The sequence below is a fragment of the Saimiri boliviensis genome, chromosome 13, assembly GCF_048565385.1.
Source record: "Saimiri boliviensis isolate mSaiBol1 chromosome 13, mSaiBol1.pri, whole genome shotgun sequence".
Taxonomy (NCBI): domain Eukaryota; kingdom Metazoa; phylum Chordata; class Mammalia; order Primates; family Cebidae; genus Saimiri; species Saimiri boliviensis.
Window position 1 is genome coordinate 57,315,560 of NC_133461.1, and position 23,634 is coordinate 57,339,193.

The window sequence follows — 23,634 nt, forward strand, 5'->3', positions numbered from 1 at the left end:
TTTTTTTTTTTTGAGACAGGGTCTTGCTCTCCTGCCTAGGCTGGTGTGCAGTGGTGCAACCATTGCTCACTGCAGCCTCAAATTCCTGGGCTCAAGTGATCCACCCACCCAGGCTCCAAGTGCTGGGATTATGGGTGTGAGCCACCATACCTAACTGGAATTTTAGAGTTCTTTCCCTATGTTCCTTCTCTGGGACCCTGTCCTTCAGATCCCAGCACTTGGATCTCTGCCTTTTTGGCTTAGTAAGACTTATGCTTTCTGTCTGGGTTTTGTTGCCCTATGCCATTTTAGAAAATGCCTTCAGAAAGAAAGCCAATATAAATGTAAGGCTAATCTCATGTCCTTGCCCTGTCTCAAGGAATATGGCCTTCCTTGGTGCAATATCCTACCAGTTCTTTTATATATTTTATCTAACTTTTGTAGTTGTTTATAGTGCTATAGTAACCTGGATATTAGGCACTGCATCATAGCTAAAACTGAAAGCTCCTCATGGTTATACATTTAAAGTGAAACTATATTGCACGGCTGTGTTGTTTTCTCTAGCCCTGTTTGCAGGTATAGTGGAGGCAGAGTTGGATTTATTTAGTGTGGTGATTTTGCTAAGCAATGATGATGAAATCAGAGAAGGGAAAAGGGCAATGTAACTGCAAACAAGTGATTATACTGCTTCACCAGGGAATTGAAGGAGTAGAATGGTTTCATGAAGTGGTTGAGAAGCAGGAAAAGGTAGCAGAAACAATGGAGTAAAGATCCTGGTAGCATCAAGAAACTGCTAGGGTTGGGGTAGAGAGACTTAGCTGGAAAGACGGCAAGTGGTGGTCAGAAAGTAGATGGATGAAATAGATTCTGAAAGGATTGCAGTTATTGGTAACATTAAGGTTTAAGGTATGAAGACAGGAAGACTGGCTAAGGTAGAGTGAAAGACAAGATTACATAGGAGAAGAGTTCAAGCCACATGAAACCAGGGTAATAGAAAATCATCACCATGTGTATTAAGGTGACAATGAATTAAGACAGGAGAGGAGGCCGGGCGCGGTGGCTCAAGCCTGTAATCCCAGCACTTTGGGAGGCCGAGGCGGGTGGATCACGAGGTCAAGAGATCGAGACCATCCTGGTCAACACGGTGAAACCCCGTCTCTACTAAAAATACAAAAAATTAGCTGGGCATGGTGGCGCGTGCCTATAATCCCAGCTACTCAGGAGGCTGAGGCAGGAGAATTGCCTGAACTCAGGAGGTGGAGGTTGCGGTGAGCCGAGATCGCGCCATTGCACTCCAGCCTGGGTAACAAGAGCGAAACTCCGTCTCAAAAAAAAAAAAAAGACAGGAGAGGAGTTGTGTTGGAGAGGGTAAGGGTGAGTCATTAAATGAGAAGAACTTATCAGCAAATAACAGCAACAAGACAAAGTGGGTGAAAAAATTTGATGGCATTAGATCTACAGTTGGAGGTAATAGGGAAGAGGGATATGTTAGATAATATGCAAAACCCGTGATTAGCAAAATCATTTTTCCTAAAGACTGAATTTTACGTGATTTCACTCTCAACATCAGGATCTTCAGTAGAAGAATTTGAGAAGTAACAAACTAAAATAGTACTCAATGATAGCTGAATTTCAAGTGAACTAAAATTTCTTTCCACCTAGAAACTACGTATTCCTCTTTATTAATGGCAGATATATCTCTTAAAGTACTGGTTTTATAAATAGGTTTTGTTAGGAGAAATAAAACAAGAAAATGATCTCAAAATAAACTACTGAAGAAAAGAAGGCAAATTAATATTTTTTAAAATATACCAGGCTGGGCACGGTGGCTCAGGACTGTAATCCCAGCACTCTGGGAGGCCGAGGCAGGTGGATCACCTGAGGTCAGGACTTTGAGACTAGCCTGGCCAACATGGCAAAACCATCTCATCTAAAAATACAAAAAATTAGCCAGACGTGGTGGTGGGTACCTTTAATCTCAGCTACTTGGGAGGCTGAGGCAGGAGAATTGCTTGAACCCAGGAGACAGAGGTTGCAGTGAGCTGAGACTGCACCACTGCACTCCAGCCTGGGCGACAGAGCAAGAGTTTGTCTTAAAAAAAAAAAAAAGAACAAAACAACACCAGTCACACTACTGGAAAAGAACAATTACTTAAGAGTTTGGGGTGATGACCCAGGATATTTAAGATATGTTTTTTATATGAAGGAACAGTAAGAGGCCCTTTTGAAAAATGTCCTGAGAAAGCTGAGGTGAATGTGGGGCATACCTCATGTGCTCACCCTATCAAGGATTGTGGCTTTTGTTGACTGTTATCCATCTACTGCCACAGAGTAAAGGGAAGACAGTGGGGAGAGGAAGAGGCAGGGGGACTATGAGAAGAAATAAAGGCCTTTCCCCCTTACATTTCTGTTCCTAATAAACTCCTGATAAAGCCACTCATGAGATAACCAAGAGCTAATAAAATGCAAGCTTACCTGGATATGGCACTCTGCCCTTTGTTACCAGTTCTGTCTGCAGAATTCCAAATGACCAGACATCAGACTTTATTGTAAACCGACCATACAGTGCAGCTTCAGGAGCTGTCCATTTGATTGGAAATTTTGCACCTAAAATAATATTGATAATCTTGTTTTTTAAAAAAATCTAAAAAAATCTATTTGTGTAATCACAGCATAAGCAGGGCTAATCCTGTCAATATCTCTACTGTAGTTATCAGTGTCAATTCTTTAAAGGTACAAGATACATCGGGAAAAAAATTCCTTAATTTTTAAAATTTAAATTGAAATAAATCACATTTCTTCCTGATATGATAGCTGATGATATAAAAAATAAGTTAGTTGTGGAGACCGAAAACAATTTGAGATAACAGAGGTTGAAGCTCTAGTAAGCCAAAAATATGCATTATAAAATGTGTAACTTTTAAGTATAATCTGGCACCTAATAGCTGTAGCTAACTATTGGTTGATGAGCAAATATTCTATTGAGTTCTAATGTCTACTGATTTTCAACTATAATTTCTTTCCTACTTTAGATATCTTTCTGGAAAATTTTACTATACTATCTTTTTAAAAGTCCATGTTAATTTACTCAAACATTTAGTGCATGTCTTTTCTGTGGAAGGCATTATGCTAATCGTTACAGAAACCTAAAAAGCACAGCTTTCATTTAAGACACCTATAATCTTATTTCCACAATAAGTTCATAAACTTATTGTAGAAACACATATAAATAACTTATTGTGGAAATAAGATTATAGGTGTCTTGACAAACAAAAGATCAAGTTTCCTTGGCAAAATCACAATACGTTTCCATTTAAAAAGTGGCAACTGGTTGGGTATGGTGGCTCATGCCTGTAATCCCAGCACCTTGGGAGGCTGAGGCAGGTGGATCACCTAAAGTCAGGAGTTCAAGCCCAGACTGGCTAATATGGTGAAACCCTGTCACTACAAAAATACAAAAATGAGCCAGGAATGATGGCAGGTGCCTGTAATCCCAGTTGTACGTGGGAGGCTGATGCAGGAGAATCACTTGAACCCAGGAGGCGGAGGTAGCAGTGAGCCAAGATCACACCACTGCACTGCAGCCTGGGAAACAGGGGAGACTCCATCTCAAAAAAAAAAAAATAAAATAAAATAAAACAAAAACGGAGGAGCAGCTACAACATCACTATCATCAGGGAAATGCAAATTAAAACCACAGTGAGATACCATCTTACTCGCAAGAATGCCCATAATGAAAAAGTCAAAAAAAACAGTAGTTGTTGGTGTGGATGTGGTAAAAAGGGAACATTTTTGGACTGATAGTAGGAATGTAAATTAGTGCAGCCACTATGGAAAATAGTATGGAAACTCATTAAAAAACTAGAAGTAGAACTACCATTCAATCCAGCAATCCCACTACTGGGTATCTTTCCAAAGGAAAAGAAATCAGCTGGGTGCAGTGGCTCATGCTTGTAATCCCTGAGCTTTGGGAGGCTGAAGTGGGTGGATCACCTGAGGTCAGGAATTTGAGACCAGCCCGGCCAACATGGTGAAACCCTGCCTCTACTAAAATACAAAAATTAGCCAGGTCCAGTGGTAGGTGCCTGTAATACCAGCTACTCGGGCTGAGGCAAGAGATTACTTGAACCTGGGAGGTAGAGGCTGCAATGAGCTGAGATCGTGCCACTGCACTCCAGGCTGGGTGACAGATGGGAGACTGTCTCAGGAAGAAAAAAAAATCATTATATGAAGATATGTGCACACACATTTGTAGCAGCAGAATTTGCAATTGTAGATAATGGAACCAATCTAAATAACCATCCACCAATGAGTGGATAAAAAAAGTGTGGCAGATATACACCATGGAATACTACTCAGCCATAAAAAGGAATGAAATTATGTCTTTTGCAGAAACTCAGACGAAGCTGGAGTCCATTATTCTAAGTGAAGTAACTCAGGAATGGAAAACCAAATATTGTATGGTTTCACTTAAAAGTGGAGTTAAGCTATGAGGACAAAAGGTATAAGAATAATATAATGGACTTCGGGGAGTCAGGGGGAAAGGGTGAGGGGTGAGAGGTAAAAGACTACATATTGGAGGTGAAACCCCATCTCTACTAAAAATACAAAAATTAGCTGGGTGTGGTGGCGCGAACCTGTAATCCCAGCTACTTGGGAGGCTAAGGCAGGAGAATTGCTTGAGTTGGGAGGCAGATGTTTCAGCGCCAAGATCACGCCACTGCACTCCAACCTGGGCGACAGAGCAAGACTCTATCTCAAAAAAACAAACAAACAAAATACTACATATTGGGTACAGTGAACAATGCTTGGGTGATGGGGCCACCAAAATCTCAGAAATCACCACTAAAGAATGAATCCATGTAACCAAATACCACCTGTTGCCCAAAAACTATTGGAAAAAAAAAAGTGGTAGCTAAATTAAGCCTTAAAGAATGGTTAGGATTTTCACATGTAAAGATTACAGGCTGGGCATGGTGTCTCATGCCTGTACTCTTAGCACTTCGGGAAGCCAAAACAGGAGGACTGCTTGGGCTCAGAAGTTTGAGACCAGCTTGGGCAAACACGGGAAAATTTCATCTCTAAAAAAAATACAGAGTGGCTGGGTGTGGTGGCTCATGCCTGTAATCCTAGCACTTTGGGAGGCTGAGGCAGACGGATCACGAGGTCAAGAGATTGAGACCATCCTGGCTAACATGGTGAAACCCCATCTCTAATAAAATACAAAAATTAGCTGGGTATGGTGGTGTACGCCTGTAATCCCAGCTACTCAGGAGGCTGAGGCAGAAAAATTGTTCGAACCTGCCAGGAGGCAGAGGTTGCAATGAGCTGAGATCATGCCACTGCACTCCAGCCTGGTGAAAGAGCGAGACTTTGTCTCAAAAAAAAAAGAGTCAGGTGTGTGGTTTGCACCTGTAGTTGCAGCTACTCAGGAGGCTGAGGTGGGAGGATCACCTAAGCCCAAGTAGGTCAAGGCTGCAGTGAGCTGAGATCACACCACTGTACCATAGGCCTGAGGGACAGAGTGAGAGAGATCCTATTTAAAAAAAAAAAAAAAAAAAAAAAAAAAAGATTACAGATAGGAAGGCATTCCAGATGGAGGTAACTGCACAAAAGTATGGAGGTTGAAAGAAAGCACTATATCTCTATCTCGGTACCACTACCACTTTGGACCTGATAATTCTGTGCTGTGGAGGATCTTGCCTGCACATTTCTGTACATTGTAGGAGGTTCAGCAGTATGCCTGGTCTCTACCCATTAGAGATGTCAGCAGTACTCCCTAAGTTGTAACCACCAAAAATGTCTCTAGATATTGTCAGATGTTCCCTGGTGAGTGGCGGTACAGGGCAATATCTCCTCTGATTGAGACCCTCTGGCCTTAGGCAATAGTTCAATGATTCATAAAGTTTGTTAGGAAAAAAATTAAAACATGTCTGCTGGCATGTCAAAAGAAGTATAAAGAAGCTACTACTTACTATATGTATAATGCAAAGGATACTTTAGTCAAATTATTTCTTGGAGGAAATAACTATCAGAAAGCCATACTGGTATTTATTGTACATGATTTTATTCATAAAATCAATGACTCTATGACTCTTCTGAGGGAACCTAGAATGATTCTTATTCTAGAAAACCCTGTATATTCAAAAGAGTTATGTAAGAAAAACATGGAACGACATTACAAGCTTTTATGTAAAAGCAATTTTACCTTGTCTTGCTGTGTATTCATTGTCTTCAATTAACCTTGCTAAACCAAAATCCGCTATTTTGCACACAAGATTTTCACCTACAAGAATATTAGCAGCCCGAAGATCTCGGTGAATATAGTTCATTCTTTCAATATATGCCATACCATCAGCAATCTTGGAAAGGGAAAAACAAAAAACACAAAACATATGATACAAAGGGAAGTAGAGAGAAGACAATTATGGTTAATATCAAATTGTGTCACTGAAAATCATATATCTCAAAAGGCGATGATGGAAACAGGGCACAGTCTAGAAGATAATAGGAAAACCAGAAAACATAATACAAATGCAGGTTAAGGGTGGGTGTGGTGGCTCACCCCTGTAATCCCAGCACTTTGGGAGGCCAAGATGGGTGGATCATGAGGTCAAGAGATCGAGACCGTCCTGGCCAACATGGTGAAACCCCGTCTCTACTAAAAATACAAAAATTAGCTGGGTGTGGTGGTGTGCGCCTATAGTCCCAGCTACTTGGGAGGCTGAGGCAGGAGAATTGCCTGAACCCAGAAGGCAGAGGTTGCAGTGAGCCGAGATCGTGCCACTGCACTCCAGCCTGGTGCCTGGCAACAGAGATTGTCTCAAAAAAAAAAAAAATGCAGGTTAAATTCAGATTTCAAAAATCTAACACTGGCTGGGTGTGGTGGCTCACACCTATAATTCCAGCACTTTGGGAAGTTGAGGTGGGCAGATCACTTGAGGTCAGGAGTTCAAGAGCAGCCTGACCAACATGGCAGAATTCCGTCTCTACTAAAAATACAAACATTAGCTGGGCGTGGTGGTGGTGCATACCTGTACTCCCAGCTACTCAGGAGGCCGAGGCAAGAAAATCGCTTGAACCCAGGAGACAGAGGTTGCAGTGAGCCGAGATTGTGCCACTGCACTCCATCCTGGGCAACAGAAGAAGACTGCGTCTCAAAAAAGAAAAAAGAAAAAAAAAATGTGACATTACTCCGAAGAGCAAGATTAATCCTCCTAGTATATCTAGTCACCATTAGCAACATAATATGCTAATGTCCTTTGTGTTAGTTGTTAGGAGAAGAGAGAAATCACAAGGTTATTTAGTGCCTCTGGACACAAGCTCATCAAGGTCCCTATGAAGCACAATCTAAGATGACCATCACAATCTAAGATGTGGCCTGCATTCTGTTTTTGCATGGCCAGAGAACTAAAAATGTTTTTTACATTTTACAGATTGACTGAGATGGGGGTTTCACTCTGTCACCCAGGCTGGAGTGTAGGGATGCAATCTTGGCTTACTGCAACTTCCATCTCCTGCGCTCAAACAATTTTCCCACCAGCTGGGACTTCGGGCATGTGCCACCATGACCAGCTAATGTTTTTTTTTTTTGGGTAGAGATAGAGTTTCACCATGATGCCCAGGCCCCCAAAAGTGCTGAGATTACAGGCATGAGCCATCTAGCACAGCCTGGTTTTTACATTTTTAAAGGGTTGTAAAAAGAAAAATGTATGACAGATTGGATGTGGCTCACAAAACACAAAACTTTTTTTTAACAAAAATGGATTGCCAACCTCCCCTACCATAGGGTGTCTAACTTAGAGGCATGAACCAGCCTGGCATATGCCTGTCATCTATGTATAGTTTCTCAGTATAAAATTTCTCTAAATTGTCAGATTCTGTGGACATTTGGATGCTAAGAGGTTAGATTCCAAAACCAGCATGTCAACCAAAGCCAATAATAAGGCCTCTCAAATACCTACCACGTATCTGAAGAGAAACTTTTAATAGTTTTCACTGTATATATAAAACAAAGTCAGAAGAGGAAAAATGTCCCATTTTAAACTGTATATACCATCTTAATTCTTGTGTTGGACTAAAGTAAATAAAAAATTCAGCATACGCTTTAGATTACTAATATTTTCTTTGCAACAGCATTCATCCATTTTAATTTTCTTAAAATTGTCTGTTGAAATATAAATACATATAGACTTTACATCAGTGGAAACATCTATTTTCTAAAAAGTGGTATAATACCGGATTGGCACTGGATTGAGAGTTATATAACTGGTTCTAATACTGGTTCTGTTACCAACAAGTTATGTGAATTTTAGATACCACTGGTCTTTTGATACTTCATTAATCTGTAACATTAAGAGCTCCCATTGGATTATCTCTAATATTCTTGCCAGTTCTAAAATTCCATTTGGCCAGGGAATCCCAACACTTTGGGAAGCTGAAGTGGGACAATGCTTTGAGCCAAGGAGTTTGAAACCAGACTAGGCAACATAGAGACATCCCTGTGTCTACAAAAAAAATTTTTTTTTAAATTAGGTGGGCATGCTGGCCTGTGCCTGTAGTCCCAGCTACTCAGGAGGCTGAGGCAAGAGGACTGCTTGAGCCCAAGCATTCAAGGCTCTTCAAGCAGGAAGCTATCAGTGCACCACTGCATTCCACCTTGGGTGACAGATAAGACTCTGTCTCTAAAAAAATAAAAAATAAAAATAAAATTCCACTGTTTCACTATATAAACTATAATATTCTGCTAAGATTATTCCATATCTTAATACATACTTTCAGTTCAAATGGATACATGCATATATACAGATACCTGAGCAGCCATATCAACTAGTTGTGGAAGCTTCAAATACTTTCCATCTCCTTCCTTAAGGAAATCTAGTAAGCTTCCTGTAAGAGACAGCAAGATAATCATAAAAAATAAGCAATCTTATATTAGGATTGAAATGAATACTCTTCCATCCGGAATCACAACACAAAACTTCTTAGCTTTTCATTTTTTAAAAATTTTGTGCAGTTTTGGAGTTTCCAAATAATTATCTAGCTCCTAGAAGAGGTTTCTAACTTGAAATTTAGAAAACTTCTCCTGATAACATATTTAAAAAAAAAAAAATGCATTAACTTTACCTGACAAGAGGCATTTTTTACTTTGATCAATATCCCAATTCTGATTCAAAAAGTAGTATTAAATACTTACATATTTTTAATTAAATCTGAATCAAGAATTCAGACAACTAGGAGTATCTTGGGGGCAGTTAAAACTAAATATAGGTGGCTAAATAAGTTGCTGTGGAACTTCTTCCCTGACCAACTTCCTCTGGAACTGCAAAGTACTACCAATAACTGCAAAGAAAAAGGCTAGAAAAGAAGTCTGATTATGGCTTCTCTATTACTTGTTAAAAGCTTACCATGTACTTGAATTTAATCAAGAGAAAACATCACACAAACCCAAATTAAGGCACATTTAAAACATAAAAGTGGTCTAGTCTCTTCAGAAGTAGCAATGCTATGGAAGACAGAGGAAGGTTGAGGAATGGCTCTAGATTAAAGGAGACTAAACAGAAATGACAACTAAATGGAACGCCTAACCACAAACTGGATTGGGGAAGTGTAGTTGGTGGACTGGTTCAGAGCTAGGGAGACAAATACAGGACAGCTCTGGACTGAGAGTTATGTAGCTAGTTCTAATACTGGTTCTGCTACTAACAAGTTATGTGAATTCCAGGTGAAAGAAAAAAACACGAAGAAAATCAGGGAAACAAACAGTAGAACAGTGGGTTTATGCTGGAGTGCATGGGGCAATCAATGAGTTTGGACAGATAAAGAGTTTTAAAAATACAAAGGACCTTTGTATTCTAAATCTCTCCCGCCTGGAAATAATCCTACCCAGTGGTCTGACAACATATAATTCTATCATGTTCTCCCAATTAATTCTTAAGATTAATATACAAAGCTAAATGGACTATTAGGCTTACGGTCATTGTATTTCTTATGCTCCCAATATATTTTTTTTAATTGTTAAAGTCTTTATTTATTTATTTGAAATGGAGTCTTTCTCAGTCACCCAGGCTGGAGTGAAGAGGTGTCATCTTGGCTCACTGCAACCTCTGCTTCCCTGGCTCAAGCCATTCTCATGCCTCAGCCTTCCAAGCAGCTGTTAACTACAGGCACGAGCCACCACACCCAACTATTTTTTGTATTTTTAGTAGAGACAAAGTTTCGCTATGTTGGCCAGGCTGGGATCAAACTCTTGACCTCAAGTAATCCGTCTGCCTCAGCCTGCCAAAGTGCTGGGATTAGAGGCATGAGCCACCACACCTAGCCTGCTCCTAATATCTTGATTTAAACATCTTCCTTGTCCTTTTCTCCATTTTTTTTTTTTTTTTTTGAGACAGGGTCTCATTTTGTCACCCCAGATGAAGTACAGCGGCACAATCACAGCTTACCTCCTGGGCTCAAGCGATCTTCATGCCTCAGCCTCCTGAATACAGGAGTACTCAGGAGTACTACATGTGTGTGCCACCATGCCCTGCTAATTTTTGTAGAGAAGGGGTTTCACCATGTTCGCTATGTTGTCCAGGTCAGTCACCATGCCTGGTCCTCCCTTCCCTTCTGGTTCATCTAACGTACTCTTTGGAAGGGCATATTTGGGCTGGGTGTGGTTGCTCATGCCTGTAATCCCAGCACTTTGGGAGGCCAAGGCAGGCTGATCGCTTGAGCCCAAGAGTTCCAAACCAGCCTGAGAAACATGGTGAAACCCTATCTGCACAAAAATACAAAGATTAGCTGGGTGTGGTGGCCTGCACCTGTAATCCCAGCTACTTGGGAAGCTGACATGAGAGGACCACTTGAGCCCAGGGAGGTCGAGGCTGCAAAGAACTCTGACTGCACCACTGCACTCCACCATGGTGGATAGAGTAAGACACCATCTCAAAAACAAAAAGAAAAACCAAGCAAACAAACAAATACCATATTTGGCAACTGTTTGCAGTAGACATTCCTTCCAAAGAGCACCAGGTGCTTTGGGTTTTTAGGTGTGTTCTGGCAATTAATAGACTGTATCATTTCTTCACTTTTGGTTTCAATCCCGTTGAGGGGAAAAATTTTCCTATAGCAAACATGTTAACTTGTAGTTGTCCATGTCACCACTAGATGGAACTACATCACTGGTCAAGGTAGACTACTGGAGAAGGTGACATAGTGACTACTGTGTATTACTGATTCGAGAGTAAAAATAACAATAATAAATCAGATCAAATCAAGTAGATAAAAACCATGCCTGTCAGCTTATCTGCTTACTTACTAGTTCCTCTTCTGAAGTATCATTTGCACAGGGAAAAGAGGAAAGAGCATTAATCTTCTCTTTTCTTCCTCCTCCCCGTAACTAACCCTGTTACTGAAGAGCCCATCTTGTGGTCTAGAGTTTAGGAAAATGAAGAAATTTTCACTGAAAGTAGTGGGGAGGGCTGAGTGTGGTGGCTCACTCCTAGCACTTTGGAAGGCCGAGGCCAGTGGATCACAAGATCAGGATATGGAGACCATCCTGACCAACATGGTCAAACCTCCTCTCTACTAAAACTACAAAATTAGCTGGGTGTGGTGGTGGGGGCCTGCAATCCCAGCTACTCGAGAGGCTGAGGCAAGAAAATCGCTTGAAAGGTGGAGATTGCAGTGAGCCGAGATTGTGACACTGTACTTGGTGACAGAGGAAGACTGTCTAGGGGCAGGGGGTGTCGGGGAAGAAAGTAGTAGGGAGGCTGGGCACAATGGCTCATGCCAGTAATTCTAACACCTTGAGAGGACGAAAAGGGACGAATGCTTCGAGCCAGGAGTTCAAGACCAGCCTGGGCAACATAGTTGAGACCCCCATCTCTATTAAAAAAAAAAAAAAAAGTACTGGGGAAAATCGTTCTTAGAAGTCCTGAATATCGGGAATATGTTTATATTATTTTAACTTTACCTAATTTCTTTCTTTGCTTTAGTACTACAAGTTTCTTTCTGATTTTACCATTTTAATTATGTATAAACATTTTCTATTTTTACCTTTCTAGCTTTTCCATTTCTTTTAGTAAAACTTATTAATTTAGCCTACCTACTATTCCTTTTAAACATCACACTATCCTCTGGAATAACTGGCTAATCACTAACTATTCCATTAACAAAGTGTCAGGTTTCTTCTATTCAAATGTCTACATAAAAGTCTTAAATCAGAAAACGGTATATGCCAAGTCTACATGCATACAAACAGAAATAAAGACTTATAAAAATTGTCAACATGACTATCCAAAAAGATACTAATACACGCATACCTTTTGACATAAATTCAGTGACAATGTAAATTGGCTCTTCAGAAACAACAGCATATAGTGGAACAAGTTTATCATGTCTTAATTTTTTCATTATCTGAGCTTCTTGAAGAAAAGCTTCTGGCATCATTGTACCTGGTTTTAGTGTTTTGATTGCTACTTTTGTGGTTCCATTCCATGTTCCTAAAGAAACAACACATTTTATGAATTTATATTTTAAAGGATTTTAGACCAAACTTCAGTAAACTGCAGTTATCTTAAATATTGAAACATATTTTATCATAAATTGTGGCACTTTAATGCATAGCTAAATAATGTCAGAAAACAAAAATTCAGGCTTCTTACCCATCCACACTTCACCAAAACATCCTTGTCCTAGTTTAACTTCTAGTCGCAAAGATTCTCGAGGGATTTCCCAAGCATCTTTCGCTAGACCTTGAGTCTGAGGTTTCACAGTTGGACATACAGTGGTTAACTTGTGGCATAAACCATCAGCATGTTCTAGATAAATGAATAAACTACATTGTAAAATCAATTACAAATTTAAGGCGCATATAGTGTATCAATGTTTTAATATGTTTAAACTGTAAAAAAACAAAAACAGAAGTCCTTTCAAGTTTTACTCTAAAAACACAAAACAAAAACGGAGTTCTCCATAAAAGGCAAAACATGAAGTATACATAAGTGAAGCATTTTGTAAAATATATTTTTAAGTTATTATTATTATTTGGAGACAGAGTTTTGCTCTTGTTGCCCAGGCTGGAGTGCAATGGCATGATCTCTGCTCACTGCAACCTCTGCCTCCTGGGTTCAAGCGATTCTCCTGCTTCAGTCTCCAGAGTAGCTGGAATTACAGGCATGTGCCACCACACTCAGCTAATTTTGTATTTTTAGAGATACAATGGGTTTCTCCACATTGGGCTGGTCTCGAACTCCTGACCTTAAATAATCTACCCATCTCAGCCTTCCAAAGTGCTGGGATTACGGGTGTGAGCAATCACACCTGGCCTTAATGATTATTTACTAAATGCTTAGTATGCTCCAGTATTGTGCTAAATTAGCACTATACAAATACATCATATAAATATAGCTTTGAAAACCTATGCAACTTTTCCCCCAAGGTCCTGAAGTTAATAAGCGGGAGAGATGGGATTCAAATCCAGGTCTGTCTGCTTCCAAAGTTCTGCCTTTGTACACAGGGCTTTATTAATTCTCAAAGAGAATGCTATCATTAAATGTTAGTTACCTCTAATAGCCACTAATTTGTAAGAGGCATACCAAAAATCAAGAAAAAAGTTCATTTAGGAGACTGTTTTTTTTGAGATGGAGTCTCGCTCTGTAGCCCAGGCTGGAGTGTAGTGGTGTGATCTCAGCTCACTGCAACCTCCACCTCCCAGGTTCAAGCAATTCTTCTGTCTCAGCCTCTGGAGTAGCTGGGACTACAGGCACACACTACCACGCCTGGCTAAATTTTTTGTATTCTTAGTAAAGACAGGGTTTTGTCATCTTGCCCAGGCTGGTCTTTAACTCCTGACCTCAACTGATGTGCCTGCTTTAGCCTCCTAAAGTGGTGGGATTGCAGGTGTGAGCCATCGTGCCTGGCCTATTTTTTTTTTTTTTAAAGAGATGCCGTCTTGCTAAGTTTCCCAAGCTGTTCTTGAACTCCTAGCCTCAAGTGACCCTCCTGCATCAGTAGCTTGGATTAAGGGCACAAGCCACCACGCCTAGCAGGAGACCGATTTTTTAAATAAGGGAGACACAAAGTCAGGGAACCCTAGATTCATAACTACTTGACTTGTGAATTCTGCTTATACAATCTTTCCTATTGTAAATGAAACATACTCCCTGCTATTCTCACTAAATAACCACATAAATTCACATTCTAACAGAGGCAATTACAAGTGATGCCACTGCTTGGTAACATGCTTGATCAATGTCAAGACTGCTGGTTGACTTGATAGACTCAGTTGGTAGCTAGCTGTCATTCAAGAAATTACCAGGGAAACGTCCCTTCTCCTAATATTAATCATGTAAAGACTTACAGGTGCATTCATATGCCAAGCTGGTAATGAAAAATTTTGAGACAGAAGATTCTAATATTAAATACCTTCAGAGGTCCGTGAAAAACAAAGATGTCTATAATTGCTATTGGTTAATTTTCTAGGATAAGAAAAATGCATCGTCAGACCAAATTTCATCGGATTTATACTTTAGGAAACCTTATGTGATCCAGCCCACGCAGAGAAAGGTAATCCTTTTGATATAATTTTTTCTGTTAAATGTTTAGTTTTACTTACTAAGTATCCATAAATATTTGCTTTTACGTTTATTTTCACAATGTATATGTGGCGAAATGAACACCAATGTAAATACTACGCCAGCAAGATATGAGCACTCAAATGATGACAGTCTAATTTTAGCATATTATCTGAGTAGCACAATGCAAGTACTAAGTATTACCTGTTCCTCCTTTTAAAACTAGAATACACCAGACATTTATTGGGGATGTATTATGTGTAAATAAGTGTGTTAAATCTTAAGAGAAATGAGGATATGGATTTTGTTCTCATAAATTAGAATGTGAGAAAATAATTTTTACCTCTGAAATATTCACATACCTGTGTAGTGTTTTACCAATTTCTGCAGAGTATCAAATTGTGCTCTGGTTGTGATATAGTATCCACCATTGTCAAGTTTCCTAATTTTGTAGTGCTTCACATTGTCACCCCTTACCTCATCCCAATCACGAATAGAGAGGGAATAAGCACCTGGGTGGAAAATAAATACTTTCATTATATCTTTCTCAAAATACTGCCCCAAGAAATTTTATACTTACACTAGTATAACAATATTCATACCTTTAGTAGTTTCACTCTCTCTTACTAAGAAAATACCTCGTTGATTTCCAGGATTCAGGAGTAATCTTTCAGCATCTTTTCTCCCCATTTTGCCAAAATACCATCTGGAAAAAAATTGTGTTTTGAATTGGAAAGTGTGAGGCTCAGAAAAATTATACACAAGTGTCAGTAAGAATGGAGTGGGATAGGTTTGGATGACAAATAATAGCTAGAGAACACAGCTCAAAATATAGGAAAATGTAAGAGTTTTATTAAATAGTAATATCATAAATATTACTGTTAGCGTATACTCTTACAGTATTTCCATCTATTAACTACTCAATGTGTCTTTTAAAACTCCACCTGACAGTCACAGGAACAGTAAATGGAGAAGGAAAGACAGCAAAATAACAGATCCTTTTTGCCAGAGAAAAATGGAAATTTTTTTTTTTTTTTTTTTTTTTTTGAGACGGAGTTTCACTCTTGTTACCCAGGCTGGAGTGCAATGGCATGATCTTGGCTCACCGAAACCTCCGCCTCCTGGGTTCAGGCAATTCTCCTGCCTCAACCTCCTGAATAGCTGGGATTACAGGCATGCGCCACCATGCCCAGCTAATGTGTTGTATTTTTAGTAGAGATGGGGTTTCACAATGTTGACCAGGATGGTCTCGATCTCTTGACCTCGTGATCCACCCGCCTCGGCCTCCCAAAGTGCTGGGATTACAGGCTTGAGCTACCGCGCCCAGCCGACAAATGGAAATATTAAGACTGTGATAGGAGCCGGGCGTGGTGGCTCAAGCCTGTAATCCCAGCACTTTGGGAGGCTGAGGCGGGTGGATCACGAGGTCAAGAGATCGAGACCATCCTGGTCAACATGGTGAAACCCCGTCTCTACTATAAATACAAAAAATTAGCTGGGCATGGTGGCGCGTGCCTGTAATCCCAGCTACTCGGGAGGCTGAGGCAGGAGAATTGCCTGAACCCAGGAGGCAGAGGTTGCGGTGAGTCGAGATCGCACCATTGCACTCCAGCCTGGGTAATGCGAAACTCTGTCTCAAAAAAAAAAAAAAAAAAAAAAGACTATGATAGGAAGAATACAAGTGGTTCCCTGGTAACAGCGTATTCATCTGTATTCAGTAAGATACAAGTATATCATACCCAAATTATTAGTAAGTCTAAGTGTGTGTGGGTTTAATTTATAAGTTTTGTGGAAAAAAAAAAAAAAAAAAAAAGACAGTGTCACCGGGCGTGGTGGCTCACACCTGTAATCCCAGCACTTAGAGAAGCCGATGTGGGTGGATCTCCTGAGGTCAGGAGATGGAGACCATCCTGGCCAAAATGGTGAAATCCCATCTTTACTAAAAATACAAACATTAGCTGGGCATAGTGGCACAAGCCTGCAATCCCAGCTGCTCGGGAGGTTGAGGCAGAAAAATTGCTTGAACCAGGGAGTCAGAAGTTGCAGTGAGCCAAGACTGCGCCACTGCTCTCCAGCCTGGCAACAGAGCAAAACTCCATCTTAAAAAACAAAAAAAAAACACTGTCTGCTGTGTACTGTGGAAGACCTCACAGAATACTAGAGAAGACAGACAAAAGAACAAAACAGAAAGCAAGAAGCACCAAAGAAGAACAAGGAGTTACTGAGACACGTTACATATCATTAATAAAAGCAAACCAACATTGATAGAGCACCTATCATTGCAAGGTCCTGTGTTAAGTGTTGCAATATGAAAATAAACTAGTGTTTATGAATCCCAGATAAACTGGTTTGACCTATAAGTAGTATGTCACTGAAGGAGAATTTTGACTTTTTAAAAGTTGAAAAACAGGACACAAAACTCCCATGCACCCTACATAAACCCTACAACTAGGTTCCCCAAAGGTTAACATTGCGTTTTGTCATACTCTTTCTCTCTCTCTCTATGTGTGTGTGTGTGTGCATGTATATATATGCTTTTTTTTTCTGAACTAATTCTAAGTTGCAAACATGCTGAATTATTAACTCAAATACTTCAGTGTGTACTTCCTAAAAGAGAAGTATACTTTCCTACATAACTACAATGCAAGTGCCTAACTCAAGAAGTTAATGGTCATACAAAACTAACGAAATGTAATTATTTTTCCATGGGCATATTACTTTTGCAATCATAAAATGGTGTTAAATCTCTGAAACAGTAAAACTTTAAAGAATGTAAGTCTTTGGACCGGGTGCAGTGTCTCATGTCTATCCCAGCACTCTGGGAGGCTGAGGCAGGTGGATCACCTGAGGTCAGGAGTTCAAGACCACCCTTGCCAACAGGCAAAACCCCATCTCTACTAAAGATATAAAAACTAAGGCTGGGCGAGGTGGTCAACCTGTAATCCCAGTACTTTGGAAGGCCGAGGCGGGAGGATCACGAGGTCAGGAGTTCAAGACCAGACTGGCCAAGATGGTGGAACCCTGCCTCTACTAAAAATATAAAAATTAGCTGGGCATGGTGGCAGGCACCTGTAATCCCAGCTACTCAGGAGGATGAGGCAGGAGAATCACTTGAATACCTGGGGGTGGAGGTTGCAAAGAGCCAAGACCACACACCACTGAACTGCAGCCTGGGCAACAAAGTGAGACTCTGTCTCAAACAAACAAACAAAAAAAGATGTAAAAATTAGCCGGGCATGGTGGCACATGTCTGTAGTCCCAGCTATTTGGGAGGCTGAAGCAGGAAAACTGCTTGAACCCGGGAGGCAGAAGTTGTAGTGAGTCGAGATCACACCACTGCACTCCGGCCTGGGTGATAGATAGAGCCAAGATCCTGTTTGAAAAAAAAAAATGTAAGTCTTTGTGTCATATGTATGGTATGCATATAGACACCAATATACCCATCCCTATCAACACACCCCCATACATAATCTGTAAGTTAAAAAATAAGTCAAGGCAGGGAATGGGGATAATCTGAAAATTTTTGAAGTGAGATAGTCTGAAAAATATGCAAAAGGTTTATAGGTATATATTTCTTTATCTGCCATTTAAATTCCAAGGTATATATTTAAGTGAAAACACAAAGGAGAGAGACTCAGCATAAAGAAATATGATTGATGCAGATTCTTTTATGATTCTACTCTAAGCGAGTACTATGACATTAGTTATTAATTTTTAAGTAACATCTATTAATATGATACATTAGCTGTATTAAGCCTGGTATGTAATTCTGTGTGTGTAAAGTTGTGGCTAAGTAGAATGTGCATTAAAATATCTTTAAAATCAAAATAATTAATAAAATATGAAGTAGTGCCATACTCTTCTGCCTGAATGGAATCTGCAGGCGCTACATAATTGCTTGGGATATAACCATTCTTTCCGGTAGCGATTGATCTTGCTTCCCACCAGTCTCCTTCCCTGCAACACACAAAACAGCAATCAAAGCAAGGTAGACTATTGCCCAAAGTACAATATACTGCAGTGCTATCTTGTATCTGAAGTAAACAAGGGGTATTACTTTCATTTTTTATTTATGCATTCATTGGATAAAGAATTAAACTCAAAGAATGATACTAAAAAACAGGTTACATGAATTAAAGAAAGCACAATTACATACTTCTGCTCCAAATAAAACCCAAAAACCCTATAAACTTTTAGTTACAAGATCTCTTTAACATAATTCTTTCAACCTTAGACAGACTACAGTGAATGAAACAATTTGGGAGATAAATCTTTCAAATTACTGAGTTTTGATTGTTTTATTATTTTTTACACTTTAAGATGTAATTTACAGGCCGTAAAATTCCCCCACTTAAGATGTACAATTCACTAGTTTTTAACATATTCATAGAGTTGCACAACCATTACTACAGTCAATTTTAGAACATTTTCATCACTCCAAAAAGAAACCCTCCAACCATTAGCAGTCACTTCCCACCCCCAATTCCCTCCAACCATTGTCAACACTAATATGTTGTCTCTATGGTATGCCCACTGCATACACTTCATGTAAATAGAAATATGTACATTTATGTGGTCTTCTATAATTGACTTCTTTTACTTGACATTTTTTTAAAAGGTTCATCTAGGTTATAGCACGTATCAGTAGTTAATTCTTTATTGCCAAATGCTTTTCTTTTTACAATACATAAAATTGTAATATTCTTTTTTACTCATTTTAGGAGAAAAACTGAAATGCTCTTAACATTCCTGTAGCCAAACAACGAGCTACAAAGTTAAACACTGAACTTCTGGGCTAGGCATGGCGGCTCATGTCTGTCATTTCTGCATTTTAGAAGGCTGAGGTGGGCAGATCACCTTAGGTCAGGAGTCTAAGACCAGCCTGGTCAACATGGTGAAACCCGGTCTCTACTAAAAATACTAAAAGTAGCCAAACAAAGTAGCCAAACATGGTGGTGCATACCTATAGTCCCAGCTACTCAGGAGGCTGAGGCCAAAGAATCACTTGAACCTGAGAGGCAGAAGTTGCAATGAGCCAAGATCACACCACTGCTCTCTAGCTTGGGTGACAGAGTGAGACTCCCTCTAAAAACAAAACAAAGCAAAACAAAACAAAACAAAGAAATAAAAAACTGAATTTCTGGCCCGGTGTGGTGGCTCATGCCTGTAATCTCAGCACTTTGGGAGTTGGGTGGATCACCTGAGGTCAGGAGTTCGTGACCAGCCTGGCCAACATGATGAAATCCTGTTTCTACTAAAAATACAAAAATTAGATAAGTGTGGTGGCACACGCCTGTAATCCCAGTTACTCAGGAGACTGAAGTAGGAGAATCACTTGAACCCAGGAGGCGGAGTTTACAGTCAGCCAAGATCACGCCACTGCACTCTAGCCTGGGTGACAAGAGCAAACCTCTATTTCAAAAAAACCAAGCAACAAAAAACAGAATTTCTAGAGTGACGCATATTTACAAAAATGTTATCTAGAAATATTCCAGTAAGACTAAAATTAAATTACAATTCAGAACATGAGAACTACATGTGGTTTATAACACATAAGCCCTCACTTTTCAAAATTAATATAAAAGACCAAATTTTATCAGTCTTTAAACAGGAAGATAGATATGGGATTTGTTAGTAAAGATTAAATACATGTTTTGCTTCACCAGAAATTAAAAACGTACTGTCTAAATTAAAATGTTATAAATGCATGAGGTAAATTTGCTCTCTAGAAAATGAATGAAAAACCCATGGTAATTCAAATATTTAGAAAATCATACACTTGGTTTGTGGTTCCTCCTATCTCCTAAGCACTTTCAGATATACAAACTGAAAACCTTGTATTCGATCCTGCTAAGCATTCATCGATTCATTCTAACATTTACTGAATACCTACTAAGTGACAGACTTTAGAACAGAATGTGCTGGAAACAAAAGTAAAAAGACTGCCCTTGACTTCAAGGAATTCATAGTCTAGAGCTGGGTTTTGCAACTTCAGCTCTATTGACCCCTTAGGCTTGACCATTCTTTGTTGTGGAAGGCTGTTGTGTGTATTTTAAGATGTTTCCCAATATCCCTGAACTCTACTCACTAGAAGACAGTGGCAGCACCCCAACTGTGACAACCAAAAATGTTTCTGGATATTGCCAAATGTCCCCTGGGTGATTCTGTCCCAGTGCTGAGAACCACTGGTCTAAAAAAATGACAAGCAAGTGACAAACTATAATTCAAAATGTGATGAGATCTATGACTGAAGTTTGCACAGGGTCCTACGTAAACACCTAAGAGAGATACTCAATCCAGCAGGGGATAGAGACTGGGCCAGGCAGGAGGGGAAGAATGTAAGGAAAGGCATCCTTGGTAAGAGACACATGAACTATATTTTGAAGGGTGAGTAGGATTAGCTAAATAAAGGAAAGAAATGGAAAGATGAGAAATCACATTCTAGAAAAAAAGAAACATATATGTGAAAGCATGAGAGTATGAGAAACTCCAGGATACTCAGAAAACTGCAAGTAATTCAGTATGTTTGGTAGTAGAGTTAAAAGCGGGGAGAAGCACACAGCAAATTCTCAGTGAATGACGCCTCTTATCACTGTTTTCCTTTTATATTGATGGCAAGTGGTAGGTACTGAATGATTTTAAAGTAGAAGGATATGATCACATTTTATGTTCTGGAACAATAACTGGTAGCAGATGGGAACAAGGATGGAAGAAAACATGACTGGAAACAAAGAGACCATAAATATATATTTTGAGAAGTTACAAAGTGGTTATTATGCTTGCTAATTTCTATTTTCTACAACAAGCATCAAGTTTTCTACAGTGTACCTCTAGACAACAAGCATCAAATTTTCTACAGTATACTTCTAGACAAAAACTCTAAAAGTCACCTAACGAAAAAGAAACAACTTAATTTCATCAACTGGAAAGTACATGGGTTCCTTACCCAACTTTTTCCCTTTGCTTTTTTTAAAGAATGAGGTAAGATTTGAATTGAACCAAATTCAAAAAAAAAAAAAAAAAGGGAAAAGAATGAGATAAGATCTTTAAGCCATCTGGTACTTAGAAAAATAGGAGCAGCGAATTCTCTTCATAAAGTTTTTTTTAATACTATATACTCACATATACCTGCCTCAGTAACTCTTCACTCTTAAATCTCTACTGTTTATGGCAGAACCACAGAAGCACAAATTGCAGAAGTAGTAACTTCGAGCTACAGCAGCAGCGTTACGAAATACATCTAAAGCAGCCAATGCGTCGTTAAACCCAGTGGGAAGCCCATGCCCTACCTCTCTCATCTCTGGATCAACTAGCTCAGGGGTTTCAGTGTAAAGAACAGCTTTCTCTCAGTATTTCTCTCACAAAATTGTCACGACACTTACGTATTGTTGATTATTTGAAATCTTTCACCCTTCTTAAATGAAAGGTCTTCTGTAGTTCTAGCTTCATAATCATATAAGGCCACAAATATAGTAACACCACCTATCAGAGGGAAAAAAGATCAAGGTAAATAATGCAGCTAACTTAACAATTGTTAACAGAAAGAACGAACTATTGCCAGAAAAAAAAAAAAAAAGTTAGGGATGGTTTTTTCCATAGTCTTCAGAAACTATTTTTAGAAGTTAGAGCTACTGAAGAATTTTAAAGCAGAGAAACATAACCATATTTTATGTTCTGGAACAGTAACTCACTAACTGGTAGCAGTAACTCTTCAATCCCATATAATACAATTATTCCCTCTGTTTACACTGGTCTCCACACTAAAACTCAAAACCTCCTAGTCTCCCTGTATCTCCTAAATTTTGCATTTGTTATTCCCACTCTCTAAAAAGCTGTTTCCCAGAATTGTATATAGGTAGGTCATTCTCACTACTCTAATCTCTGCTTAAGACTGGGGGTGATGGCTTAAGCATGTAACCCCAGCATTTTGGGAGGCCAAGGCTGGTGAATCACTTTAGTCAAGAGTTCAAGACCAGCCTGGCCAACATGGTGAAACTCCGTCTCAAGTGGAAAAAAAAAAAAAAAGCCAGGTGCCCTGTTGCGTTTCTTGTAATCTCAGCTATTCTGGAGGCTGAGGCAGGAGAACTGCTTGAACCCGGGAGGCAGGAGGTTACATAAGCTAAAACTGTGCCACTGCACTCCAGCCTGGGTGACAGAGAGAGACTTCACCTCCCCCCACCCCCCCAAAAAAAAATCTCAGCTCAAATGATTTCTTCTTGAGACAGCTTTCCCTGATTAACTGCAGGGCTTTCACTATCATTCTAGTTAGTTCCTTCATAACATATAAGAACCATTAATTATCCATCCTGTTATTTATTGACTGATTATTCTCCAGCCCTCGAAAATGTAAGCTCCATCAGGACAGAAACCTTGTGTACCTTGCTCACTTCTCCATACCTGGTACACAGACAGTGAGCGTGCATTGAGTTAACAAATGAATACCCCTGAATGCAGTATCTTATGTAAGTAAATTGTTTTAGGTAACTAAAATGTGTCTTTAAGTATCAACATTTATTTTAACCATTTTGGATTACTATCTTTCCCAAACATAATTCTGAAAATAATTTAAACTTTCAGAAATGAACTTTGAGAAACATAATTCTGAAAATAATTTAAACTTTGAGAAATGCCCTCGTGGCCATCTACTACTGAAGTATTCAGAGTCAGGGGCTGGAATTAAGATTGTAATTGACTCTGACATTCATAACTCCCCAAATGAAGTCTAACAGAATCAACGTACAGCAATCCTCTGGCATTGTCTTTTTTTTTTTTTTTTTTTTTGAGACAAAAGTCTTGCTCCATCACCCAGGCTGGAATGCAGTGGCACAGTCTTGGCTCACTACAGTCTCCACCTCCTGGGTTCAAGCATTTCTCGTGCCTCAGCCTCTCGAGTAGCCGGGACTACAGGCGTGCATAACCACACTTGGCTAATTTTTTTTTGTATTTTTTGTAGAGATAGGGTTTTGCCATGTTGTCCATGCTGGTCTTGAACTCCTGTGCTCAGGCAATCTGCCTGCCTTGACTTCCGAAAGTGCTAGGATTACAGGTATAAGCCACTGCGCCTGGCCCGGCCATTGTTTTTGGTTCAGTTCGA

The 23,634-nt window shown here is 39.6% G+C and overlaps 1 protein-coding gene across 2 annotated transcripts in view; it reads right to left on the reverse strand.

The window, feature by feature from the left end:
* Positions 1-23,634, reverse strand: part of YES1 (YES proto-oncogene 1, Src family tyrosine kinase) — a 90,384-nt gene that overhangs the window by 8,572 nt on the left and 58,178 nt on the right. For both annotated transcript variants that reach the window (XM_039463819.2, XM_074383709.1), the window contains 9 exons: positions 21,923-22,022; positions 18,399-18,497; positions 15,143-15,246; positions 14,903-15,052; positions 12,630-12,785; positions 12,288-12,467; positions 8,792-8,868; positions 6,188-6,341; positions 2,455-2,586 (listed from right to left, as the gene is read on the reverse strand). In XM_039463819.2, coding sequence (XP_039319753.1) covers positions 2,455-2,586; positions 6,188-6,341; positions 8,792-8,868; positions 12,288-12,467; positions 12,630-12,785; positions 14,903-15,052; positions 15,143-15,246; positions 18,399-18,497; positions 21,923-22,022 — 1,152 coding nt within the window. The remainder of the gene's footprint in view (positions 1-2,454; positions 2,587-6,187; positions 6,342-8,791; positions 8,869-12,287; positions 12,468-12,629; positions 12,786-14,902; positions 15,053-15,142; positions 15,247-18,398; positions 18,498-21,922; positions 22,023-23,634) is intronic.